This window comes from Mandrillus leucophaeus, unplaced genomic scaffold (genome assembly GCF_000951045.1).
Source record: "Mandrillus leucophaeus isolate KB7577 unplaced genomic scaffold, Mleu.le_1.0 Scaffold255, whole genome shotgun sequence".
Taxonomy (NCBI): Eukaryota; Metazoa; Chordata; class Mammalia; order Primates; family Cercopithecidae; genus Mandrillus; species Mandrillus leucophaeus.
In genome coordinates this window covers 983419-995732 of record NW_012102643.1, presented here as the reverse complement: position 1 = coordinate 995732, position 12314 = coordinate 983419, and the positions used below count along the sequence as shown (strand labels likewise).

General features: G+C 41.9%; 1 protein-coding gene across 1 annotated transcript in view; it reads left to right on the top strand.

The window, feature by feature from the left end:
• The window catches only part of EYA2 (EYA transcriptional coactivator and phosphatase 2), a 229198-nt gene that overhangs the window by 110505 nt on the left and 106379 nt on the right, over positions 1–12314 (top strand). The window contains exons 6-7 of the mRNA XM_011983749.1: positions 1062–1129; positions 3106–3283. Of these exons, the coding sequence (XP_011839139.1) occupies positions 1062–1129; positions 3106–3283 (246 nt within the window). The remainder of the gene's footprint in view (positions 1–1061; positions 1130–3105; positions 3284–12314) is intronic.

The window sequence follows — 12314 nt, the reverse complement described above, 5'->3', positions numbered from 1 at the left end:
GAGTAGCTGGGATTACAGGCGCCCACCACCATGCCTGGCTAATTTTTGTATTTTTAGTAGAGACAGAATTTCACCATGTTGGCCAGGTTGGTCTTGAACTCCTGACCTTTTGATCCTCCCGCCTCGGCCTCTCAAAGTGCTGGGATTACAGACGTGAGCCCCTGTGCCCAGCCAATTTTTTAAATTTTTTGTAGAGACAACATCTCACTATGTTGACCAGACTATTAGAGAGGCCATAATCAAGAAGATTGAAACTACCATGTGCTGGAGAATCTAGAACTCTCATGCATTCCTAGTGAGAATGCAAATGGCACAGCCACTTTGGAAAACAGTTTGGCCATTTCTTTAAAAAGTGAAACACTTAAATGACCAAATTCCTGGGCTCAAGCGATCCTCCCACCTCAGCCTCCCAAAGCATTGGAATTACAGAGAAATTTGAGGCCACCACACACCTGGCCTCAAATTTTTTAAAAACATAATTATTAAGGACCAGGATCCGGGTAGTGGGCACTATCTCACTTATTTCTCACCACAGCCCTTTGAAAAGGACACCATTTATTTTCCTCATCTATCCAGGAAACTGAGGTTCAGAGAAATTTAGTAACCAAAGTCACAGGTTCCATCGCAGACTGTCAGATCTCAAAGACCCCACCTGTCCGTGGCACCCTCCTCCTACATTTTCCTCTCCGACTGTAAGAAACCTAATCTGGCTCTTGGGTCTGGGCCACCAACATTCCATCCGGACAGAAAAAGACCCAGAGACTTAGGGGCCACGTGAGCCACAATGACAGTCTCAAGAGCAAGCACTCGGAAGCACCCAGGAGGCTGTGGTGATGCTGGTGGCAGGCATTGCCAGAGGACTAGTGTCAACAAGTATTACCCAGGTTGCTTTGGGAAGGCTGCTGTGAGGCAATACTACTGGGAACCAGAGCTTCTGCCCAGCTGTCACCCTTGAAGCCACATGGAGGGAGGTTCATGAAAACTGCTTTAAAAAAAAAAAAAAAAAAGGAAGAAAGAAAGAAAAGAAACCTAACCTATACCCCTGTTCCTCCTTCCTACAGGCACGACAGGGTTCTATCAAGGAGGAAATGGACTGGGCAACGCAGCCGGATTTGGGAGTGTGCACCAGGTAGACGGCTCCCTCCCGATTCTTTCCTTAGTTCTTTCTGGAAATATTCCCTTTACATCAAGGCACCCAGAGAGCCCATGACACACACAATCCCCATTGGGAACCTGCCTCTTATTCCCCGGGTTTGGAGACTACAGGAGCTAGATTGTGCAAAAGGCCGCTGGCAGGACACAGCATACAGGCAGATACGTAGGAATTGTTAGAAGATTCCTGAGATGTCATGGAGATCTACAAGTATGTTCCATCTTGACCTGGGCCCAAGACACCCATTGACTGTTGAATCTGGTATATATCAATACAAATGGGTGGGTCTTTCACCAGACCATGGGCTTCTCAAGGGGGACCGTATGTCTTGCTCACCTCTGCATCCCCAGTGGTGAGAGCCCAGCGCACAATGGGGGCTTTATAAATACTTGTTAAATCGAGCAAAGTCAACTCTATGTAGGTGAATGTTGGCTAGTACTTTGATTCTCTTGGTGTCACTTACAAAGTGAATTAAGAATTCACATCAGCTAAAGGTGTGCAGTAACTCTGCTGTGTATACACCTTCCATGTAAACCTAAAATTATTTCAAAACAAAAGGTTCACTTGCTTTCAGGCTACCATTAAAAGAGAACCACCCTGGGGTAGATGGGCTTTAGGAATATTTAACATATTTAGGTCTGAGGACCACACAATTTCTTTCCAGTGAGAATCTAGATAATTTAAAACTTAGCAAATGTAAAAATTGTTTCGTGTATTTTTGCATTATTTCTAATGTACTATGTACATAGATAAAATACTTGTAAATAAAACAGTACTTTTTAAGATGTGGTTCCTAACCCTCCATTTCATCATTAAATCTGTGTTTTTCAAAAACACTGACCGCCCCTGCCCCACCCCCAGGAACTCTGACTCCTAGCTCTGGGGCGGAGCCCAGGAAACAGAACATTCTGTGAGTTCCATGCAGAGTTGAGATGCACTGGTTTGGTGATAGTGGAGCAGGATATTTGAAACAATGACTGTTGGAGAATTGGAATCCCTGGTCTGCTTAAACAAAGCTTGATCAAAGGTGATTGGCAGCTATTGAATTGATCTCCATGACTCCCTCATAGAATATTCCAGACCCCTAATGCTGTGCAGGTGCTGCTGTATTTGTACCTCCTCCCCATATATTTGCACCTCCTCCGCATGAACATAAAATGTCACCTCGTCTCCTGGGTTTGTGTGTGTGTCGTGTGGGTATGGGTGTGGTCTTCTCGGTTTGTGTGTGTGTCATGTGGGGGGTGGGTGTGTGTGTGGTCTTAATTGTTAATGCATTTGTTTATTAATTTAACCAGTAGTATTTGTTGAGTTACTACATATACCAGGCAGTTTCAGGTGCAGAGGATACAACAGTGACCAGGATAGGTGCCGTCAGGGCCACGTCTATATCCCTTAGGGTGGCCTGCGGACCTCCAGGTGCCAGCATCTGCATGCCTGGGCCCGAGGGGCTTTTCTAGAACCAGTGCATGGGGCAGGCAGGAAGTGCCTGGGAATTAAAGCCCCCTGGGAGCAGCTCTCAAAGACCGACAAGTTGATGTATAAACCACTCCACTCCCTTGACCTGTGGGAGAGGCAGTTCTGAGATGTGGATTTTAGACCATCTCAGCTTTTCCTCATAGGGCTCATCTCTGGTCACCACCGCAGAAGCGCCTGTGCAGGCTGCTGTCCCGCATCTGCTGTCTCACTTCCCCACTCCCCTGCTGGTGTCTTCTTCACCTTCCAAACAGTCGCCTTGCACTGGAATCCTTGCCCCAGGATCTGCTTCTGGGAAACCAAAATGAAGACAGTTCCTGCCCACAGAGAGCTTTTATTCGAATGGATTCTAATGTTTGTTTCTGATGGCACAGAAGTTTTAGGAAACCGTTTTGATTTGACAGCGGCCAGGCTGACCAACGACCCGAGCCCAGAAAGGCTTCCTCACACGTGTCCTTGGTTTGTTTTTCTCTTCCCAGGACTATCCTTCCTACCCTGGCTTCCCCCAGAGCCAGTACCCCCAGTATTACGGCTCATCCTACAACCCTCCCTACGTCCCGGCCAGCAGCATCTGCCCTTCGCCCCTGTCCACGTCCACCTACGTCCTCCAGGAGGCATCTCACAACGTCCCCAACCAGAGTTCCGAGTCACTTGCCGGTAGGTGCAGGCACTGGTGGGGCCATTCATAGATGTGGCCTGACAGCTTCTATGAAGGAGGGACCCGGATATGGGTCCTGGTTGTAACAAACAGGTTACCCAAGGGTCATTCATAGATGTGGCCTGACAGCTTCTATGAAGGAGGGACCCGGATATGGGTCCCGGTTGTAACAAACAGGCTACCCAAGGGCTAAATCCATCTCTCAGACATGTTTTGTTGGCCTGTTTGTGCGTGTGTTTAATTGCATTTGTGTTTAAAAGTCAGAAAATTTTATTAATACCTAAAAATTCTATTTTCTGGCTTCTTTTGAAAGAAGGTCTGGCCATAGTAGCCACATTCCCAAGGAACATCACTTGGTTAAAACTAAGTGTGTCTGCTCTTTTTAGAAAGGACCCACCCAATTCCACATCTAGCCAGCTTACCCCATGTTCATTACTGCCTGACCCATGTAGGCCTTGGAGTTGATGAGCCCGGTAGTATTTATAATATTACTGGCCAGGTGCAGTGGCTCACACATGTAATCCCAGCACTTTGGGAGGCAGAGGTGGGTGGATCACCTGAGGTAAGGAGTTCGAGACCAGCCTGACCAACATGGTAAAACCCTGTCTCTACTAAAAATACAAAAATTAGCCTGAGTGGTGGCAGACACCTATAATCCCAGCTATTAGGGAGGCTGAGGTAGGAGAATCACTTGAACCTGGGAGGCAGAGGTTGCAGTGAGCCAAGATCGCACCATTGCACTCCAGCTTGGGCAAGAAGAGTGAAACTCCATCTCAAAAAAATAAATAAATAATAAAATATTACCCATCTGGTTCGTGCTAAGCATATACCTGTGTGATCTTCTCTAATCACTGACTTATATATTTATTCAGCAAATATTTGTTAAGCACCTGCTGCATTTCAGGCCCTCCCTTTAGTTTGGGAAATAAAGTGCAATGTAGAGTTAAGCTTTGCAGACAGGAATCGAATAATCATACAAATACCTCGTTAAAAACTGCGATAAGGAGAGGCATAATCCTCACAAAAACAGGTTGATATTATCCCCACCCTTTTTCTAGATAAGAACAATGAAGATGAGAATGATAAGGAGCTTGCTAGTCATTGGCGGAGCTGGGATCCAAACCCCAGTTTGTTGGCCTCCATAACCAGCACTCCTGCTATGCACTGGCCGTACACAGCCAGGAATAGGTTATCTAAAACTCATTTGAGAACAGAAGGGCAGAGGCCTTCAAATATTGATTCTTTGTCTAAGAGGGCTTCAAGTATAGCAACTCAGGGTCCTCAAGAATTACAGAATCCTTCAAAACATCCTGAAGCATGTTCATTTTTTTTTTCTTTCAACTTTTATTTTAGGTTCGGGGGTACACATGCAGGTTTGTTACATGGGCAAATTGCATGTCACGGAGGTTTAGTGTACAGATAATTCTGTCATCCAGGTAATCAGCATAGTACCCACTAGGTAGTTTTCCAGTCCTCACCTTCCTTCCATCCTCCACCCTCAAGTAGGTCCTTGGGTCTATTGTGCCCTTCTTTGTATCCGTGTGTACTCAATGTTTAGCTCCCACTTATAAGTAAAAACATGTGGTATTTGGTTTTCTGTTCCTGTATTCATTCACTTAGGATAATGATCTCCAGCCCTATCCATGTTACTTCAAAGGACATGATCTTATTTTTTATGGCTGCGTAGTATTCCATGGTTTATATATATCACATTTTCTTTATCCAGTTCACCATTGATGGGCATCTAGGTTGATTCCATGTCTTTGCTATTGTGAATAGTGCTGCAATGAACATATACATTCATGTGTCTTTATGGTAGAAAAATTTATATTCCTTTGGATATATACCCAGTAGTGGGATTGCTGAGTCAAATGGTAGTTTCATTTTAAGTTCCTTGAGAAATCTTCAGGCTGCTTTCCACAGTGGCTGAACTAATTTACATTCCCATGAACAATGTATAAGCATTCTCTTTTCTCTGTAACCTTGCCAGCATCTGTTATTTTGTGACTTTTTAATGATAGCCATTCTGATTGGTATGAGATGGTATATCATTGTGGTTTCGATTTGCATTTCCCTAATGACTAGTGATATTATTTTTTCATATGCTTGTTGGCTGCATGTATGTTTTCTTTTGAGCAGTGTCTGTTCATGTCCTTTGCCCATTTAATAGAGTTGTCTTTAAGAATGTTTGTTTCTGATGGCACAATAGTTTTAGGAAACCCTTTTGGTTAGCCAAGATTTTTTGGCTTCAAAAGATATAGAAAATCCAATTCAAACTAGTTTAAGAAAAAACAAATGAATTTTTAGGCATTTCTAACCAAGATGTTCAAGGGTTTAGGGCTAGGTCTAGGTGTTCCAATGATAAAGTTGAGACTTTGTCTCTCTCTTCCTTCTGGCTCTGAATTTTCCTGGGTTCATTTCATTCTCAGCCAAGCTCCTCCTGTATGGTGGCAAAGATGGCCACCAATTACCAAGAGCTCAATCCTGTCTGCTAATCCACCCCAGCAAACATAATTCCTCCTTCTTAGCCATTCCTGCAAAAGTCCCAAGTAAAGCTCCCATTGGCCCAGCTTATATCACATGCTCATCCCCAAACCAGTCTCTGTGGTCAGTGGAATGGAATGCTGGATGAAGCAGCAGACTTTGGGCTCATGCCTATGGCTGGAGCTAGAGTTGGGGTCAGTCTCACCTCAACCACCAGGGACTGAGAGTGAGGAAGAGGGGATCACCTCAAAAAACCCAGAGCACTGTAACTACAAGAAGACAGAAGAGGCACTGGATGAGTAAAAACAATAAATGTCCACAACCTTGATATCGATCCCACCTATGCTATGAGCAACATGTGACAGAGTCCATGTCCTGACCCCTCTGTGGCCACAAAACTTGGTGTGTAACATCCCTGTGCAACTAACGCACCAGCCTATGGATTCATTCATTCATTCCCCAGACCTGCTATGCACATCTTCTCTTTTACAAGATGGTTTTGGCTTATCAACATTAAATAACATGGCGGCAATACATTAGAATGTCAGTAGGTATCACTGAGTTTTGTTCCTTTGTCTTCTTTTCTGAAACCTGCTGATGTTTGTAGGGCTTTGCAGAAGCTAAGCTAGCACGATGGTGTGGAGACAGTCGTCAACAAATATTAATTGGTTGATTGTTAGAAAAGGAACAATAGGGAAGACCCACCTGTTTTGTTCCTGGGGTTCTTGGTGTGGCTACTGATTTTAGTCCTTAAATTTTCCATCACTGGGAGTGAGTGGGTTATCCTTGGTTTGATGACAAATGGAGACAATATGGCAAAGCATGTTAAATAAAGTCAACTTTTTAAAAGATTTAGAGCTTGAACATTGATTTTGGTCATTGTGATCCCATCCCAGAATATTTAATGATGCATAGTACCTATTTAATAACTTTCTTTGAAGAGTTTGAAGTTTAACAAAGTTTTTCTCTGTCATGATCTCGAATTATCTTTGGCCATCCCGATTTTCAGAATGTGGTTTTTCCAATCTCATTTCAACAAAGGAGAAAAAAAAAACAAAACACTGATGAGAAATTAGGGCAGAGAGGAACTATAAGCAGGAAATCATCAAGCAGATGCCACAATCCATCGATAATTCAATGGTGAACTGAATGGCAAACGAAAAACTTACTTCCCCAGAATTTGAGTTTTGTGGGAAGGTTCTCTTTATTCCCATCAGGAGTGAACATAAAGGCTCCTTGTGTCTCTCTGAAATGTTTCTGTCTTGTTTCCCCCTGTTCTTACTTTATCCCTTGATCTAAGGTTCAACAATAAGTGGTTGAGATGGTTTTTACTGTGTGTCTAACAAGCTGACATAAAATCTAATGACATAAATAATGGTCAGCTGTAGCTGAGGAATCCTGCCTCTTTTTCCTAGTGTTCACTGTAAAGGAAGGGAATTTAAGCATATGTGTGTGTGCATGCACGCGTGCACACACATTCATGCACTCTTTTTAAATTTCCCATAAAAACTCTACTTTTGAAATTATCCAGGATATCCTTGAGTGGTTGGTTCCAAACTCCAGAGGCTCTAGAGGTTTACTGACAGATCACACTCACTCTGTGCACTGCCTGGATATAGTATTTTGGTGCTCCCACCACTCACATTCCCCACCCACCCCATCCCCGCCCCAGGACACTCTGCATTGACATGCATTAATGTGTGTGTGAAGTGCCAACAATTTGCAGATGATTACAGGGCAATTTGCTGATATAGAGGGCGGAATCTGAACATCTCATGTTACTCAAGAGAAAAGCCAAATCATTGGTTCCTTAAGGATTTTTTTCTTTTTACATTTTTAAGTATGATACAAATTATCTAAAAAGAAGTTGAGGGATTTTTTAATTTCTAAGATCAACTTCCTCTGGCAATAGAAGAAGAATTTTTTTAATCTCTCAAGAAGAAATTGGGAAGGCTCTTCCGTGCAATTTGGCAACATCTAACAAAATTTAAAATGCATACCCCTTTTAACTCAACTATCCAACATCTGAGAATTTATTCTAAAGATAAACTTTGACCTAGGTACAAACACTTAAGTAAAAAGAATATTTATTTTTTTCACTCTGATTAAAAATTTATTAATACTATTATGCAAATAATTTTAGTGATAACCACAAGGGTTTTGTATTTTGTACTGTTAGTACATAAATACATACAAAAATACATTTTGAAACTTCCTGTATCCCCTTTATCCTTTTCAATTTCTGTTTATGTTTGCTCTACAATATATATGATGAATCTGTGCAGTGGAAAATTTTTTGCTGATGAGTATGGTACAATCAGAAATGTTTGGACACTGTATCAGTTTCTTCTTGCTGCTGTAATAAATTATTATGACCTTTGTGTCTTAAAACAACACAGTGATTATTTTACAGTTCTGGAGGTAAGAAATGCAACATGGCTCTCACTGGACTAAAATCAAGGGATCAGCAGGGTTATATTATTGGAGGCTCCAGAGGAGAATCACTTCCTTGCCCTTCTACCCACAAAGGCCACCCGCCTTCATTGGCTCATGATCCTGCATCATTCCAATTTCTACTTACATTGTCTCATCTCCTTCTCTAACTCCAGCCCCTCACCCCCTCTAAGGGCTATTGTGATTCCATTGGGCCCACCCGGAGAATCCAGGATCATCTCCCCATCTCAAAGTCCTTAAGTCAGTCACATCAAGAATATTTATTTAAAAAAAAAAAAGAATATTTATTGCAGCAACATCATAGCAAAAGGCTGGAAACAACCTGGATACCATGTCATTAACAGGAAACAGGTTAAATTAATCATGGTGCATCCACCAGTGGCATACTATACAGCTGTTAAAAAGAATAAAGTAGATATATTTATGCTAATATGGGCTTCTCTTTGAGCTATTGTGATAGGTTAAAAAAAAAAAAAACAGGAGGCAGAATTACATGTGTAATGTGAGCCTGAGTTTTCTTAAAAGTTTAAGTGTAGGTTAGTACCCATATTTACTCATATTCCATAAGGAATTTCTAGAGGGATGCAATAAGAACTATTAATAGTCATTTTCTCTGGAGAGGAAAACAAGATCTGGAATGAAAAGAAAAGATTGTATGTAACAGGCAATCTGTAGAACACTTCACCCAACAGCAGCAAATACACATTCTTTTCAAGTGCACATGGGACATTTACCAAGATAAATATTAATATATTCTGGGCCATAAAACAAGTTTCAGTACCTTTAAAAGAATCAAGGCATACGGAGCATGTTCTCTGACAGCAGTGGAATTAAATTAGAAATAAATAACAGAAAGATTTTTGGGAAGTTCCTAAATCTTCAAAATCTAAATAATATACATCTAAATGACCCATGGGTCAAAGAAGAAATCAATGGGAAATTAAAAAGCACTTTGAATTGAATGAAAATGAAAACAAGTATATCAAAATTTATGGAATGTCATTAAAGCAGTACTTAAAGGGAAATTTATAGCATGAAATGCCTGCATTAGAAAAGAAGGCACACTTTCTTACCACAGGTATCAGGTGAAGGAAGGAAGGGAGGGAGGGAGGGAGGGAGGGAGGAAGGAAGGAAGGAAGGAAGGAAAGAAATGAGGGAGGGAGGGGAGGGGAAGTTGGTCAAATGAAAACAAGTATATCAAAATTTATGGAATGTCATTAAAGCAGTACTTAAAGGGAAATTTATAGCATGAAATGCCTGCATTAGAAAAGAAGGCACACTTTCTTACCACAGGTATCAGGTGAAGGAAGGAAGGGAGGGAGGGAGGGAGGGAGGGAGGGAGGAAGGAAGGAAGGAAGGAAAGAAATGAGGGAGGGAGGGGAGGGGAAGTTGGTCAAAGGATACAAAATTTCAGTAAGAATAATTTCAGAAGAACTATTGTACAATATGGTGACTATAGTTAATAAATAAGGAATTGTATTAGTCTATCATCATGCTGCTGATAAAGACATACCTGAGACTGAGCAGTTCACAAAGGAAAGAGGTTTAATGGAGAACTCGGTTCCATGCGGCTAGGGAAGCCTCACAATCATGTTTGAAGAGAAGGAGGAGCTAGTCACAGCTTAGGTGGGTGGCAGCAGGCAGAGAGAGATCTTGTGCAGGCAAACTGCCGTTTTCTTTAAACCATCAGATCTCACGAGACTCATTCACTATCATGAGAACAGCGCAGGAAAGACCCTCCCCCATAGTTCAGTCACCTCCCACCGGGTTCCTCCCATGACATGTGGGAATTATGGGAGTTACAATTCAAGATGAGATTTGGGTGGGGACACAGCCAGACCGTATCAGTGTTACATACTTGAAACTTGCTGAGAGTAGATTTTAAGTGTTTTTAGTAAAATTAAAAAATAAATGTGTGAACATTAATTAGCTTGATTTAGCCATCCCCAATATATACATATATCAAAACATGTTGTACATCATAAACATACACAATTTTTATTTGTCCAATTAAAAAATTATCATCATCATCTGCAGGGTTGCTGTGAAACTTGAAATAAAAACACCAGGCATGGTGGCTCATAGATCACCTGAGGTCAGTAGTTCAAGACCAGCCTGGCCAACATGGCGAAACCCCATCTCTACTAAAAATACGAAAATTAGCCAGGCGTGATGGCACACGCCTGTGATCCCAGCTGCTCAGGAGGCTGAGGCAGGAGAATCACTTGAACCTGGGAGGCGGAGGTTGCAGCAAGCTGAGATTTCACCACTGTGCTCGAGCCTGGGTGAAAAAGCGAGACCTTGTCCCAAAAAAAAAAAAAAAAAGAAGAAGAAGAAAGAAAAAAATGTGCCTTGCCAATTATTATTATTATTATTTTTTTTTTTTTGAGACAGAGTCTCAATCTGTCACGCAGGCTGGAGTGCAATGGCGTGACCTTGGCTCACTGCAACATCTGCCTCCCGGGTTCAAGTGATTCTCCTCCCTCAGCTTCCTGAGTAGCTGGGATTACAGGCGCCCACCACCATGCCTGGCTAATTTTTGTATTTTTAGTAGAGATGGGGTTTCACCATGTTGGTCAGGCTGGTCTCAAAATCCTGACCTCAGGTGATCCACCTGTCTCAGCCTCCCAAAGTGCTGGGATTACAAGCGTGAGCCACCGCGCCTGGCCCAACCTGCCAATTATTAAGTAACATGGAAATGTAAATAATGATTACTGAAAATATATTTAAGAACTCATTTTAACCCAGACAGTTAATAAATTTCATCCAAAGATATGTTTATTTAACTTAATTTAAAATTTTTTAAAAATAAGAAAAGAAGAAGTAAAACTTCATGAGGTAAAGAGATAAAATGACAAGGTCACCTATGTAGAAAATCTGATGGAATCTATGAAAAAGCTACTAGATCTAAAAAGTGACTTTAGCAGCGTAGCAGGGTACTAGGTGAATATCTAAAAATCAAGAAACCACAGGAAATATAATATTTTAAATGCCATTTGATCTATTTCAAAGTTTAAAGATATGAAATACTCAAGGTTAAATTTCTCAAAAGATATGCATGACTTTACACTGGAACCTATAAAACTGCTGAGAGAAGTTAAAGAAGGCATTAATAAATGGAGATACGTACCTGGTTCACGAATCAGAAGACTTAATACTGTTAAAATGCCAGCTTTTCCCAAATTTATCTATAAGATTAACACAATCTCTAACAACATCTCAGGCTTTTTTTTAGAAATTGTCAAGCTATTTCTGAACTTTAAATGGAAATGCAGAGGACCTAGAAGAGCCACAATGACTTTGGTAGAGAAGAACAAAGTTAGAGGGCTAAGACTACCTGATTTTAAAATCCATTTTAAAGCCACAGTACTTAAGACAATGCAGCATTGGCACAAAGATAGACAAATAAATCAATGGAACAGAATTGAGAGTTCAGAAATAGGTTGGGTGCTGTGGTGCGTGCCTTTAATCCCAGCACTTTGGGAGGCCGAAGAGGGAGGATCACTTGAGGCCAGAAGTTTGAGACCAGCCTGAGCAACATAGCAAGACCCTGTCTCTGCAAAAAAATAAAAATAAGCCAAGCAGTGGCTTGTGCCTGCGGTCCCATGTGCTCAGGAAGGTGAGGTGGGAGAATTGCTTCAGCCAGGGGTTTGATGGTGCAGTGAGCTATGATCACACCACTGTACCCCAGCTTGGATGACAGAGTGAGACTCTATCTCCAAAGTAAATAAACAAATTAACCCACATGTATGTGGTCACCTGATTTTTGACAAAAGACAATTCAATGGAGAAATGGAGAAAGGACAGTCTTTTCAACAAAAGATGTTGGAATGGCTGAGCACAGTGGCTCACGCCTATAATCCCAGCATTTTGGGAGGCCATGGCAGGTGGGTCACCTGAGGTCAGGAGTTCAAGATCAACCTGGCCAACATGATAAAACCCTGTCTCTACCAAAAATACAAAAAAATAGCCAGGCATGGTGGCACACACCTGTAATCCCAGCTACTTGGGAGGCTGAGGCAGGAGAATCCCTTGAACCTGAGAGGCAGAGGTTGCGGTGAGCCAAGATCAGGCCACTGCACTCCAGCCTGG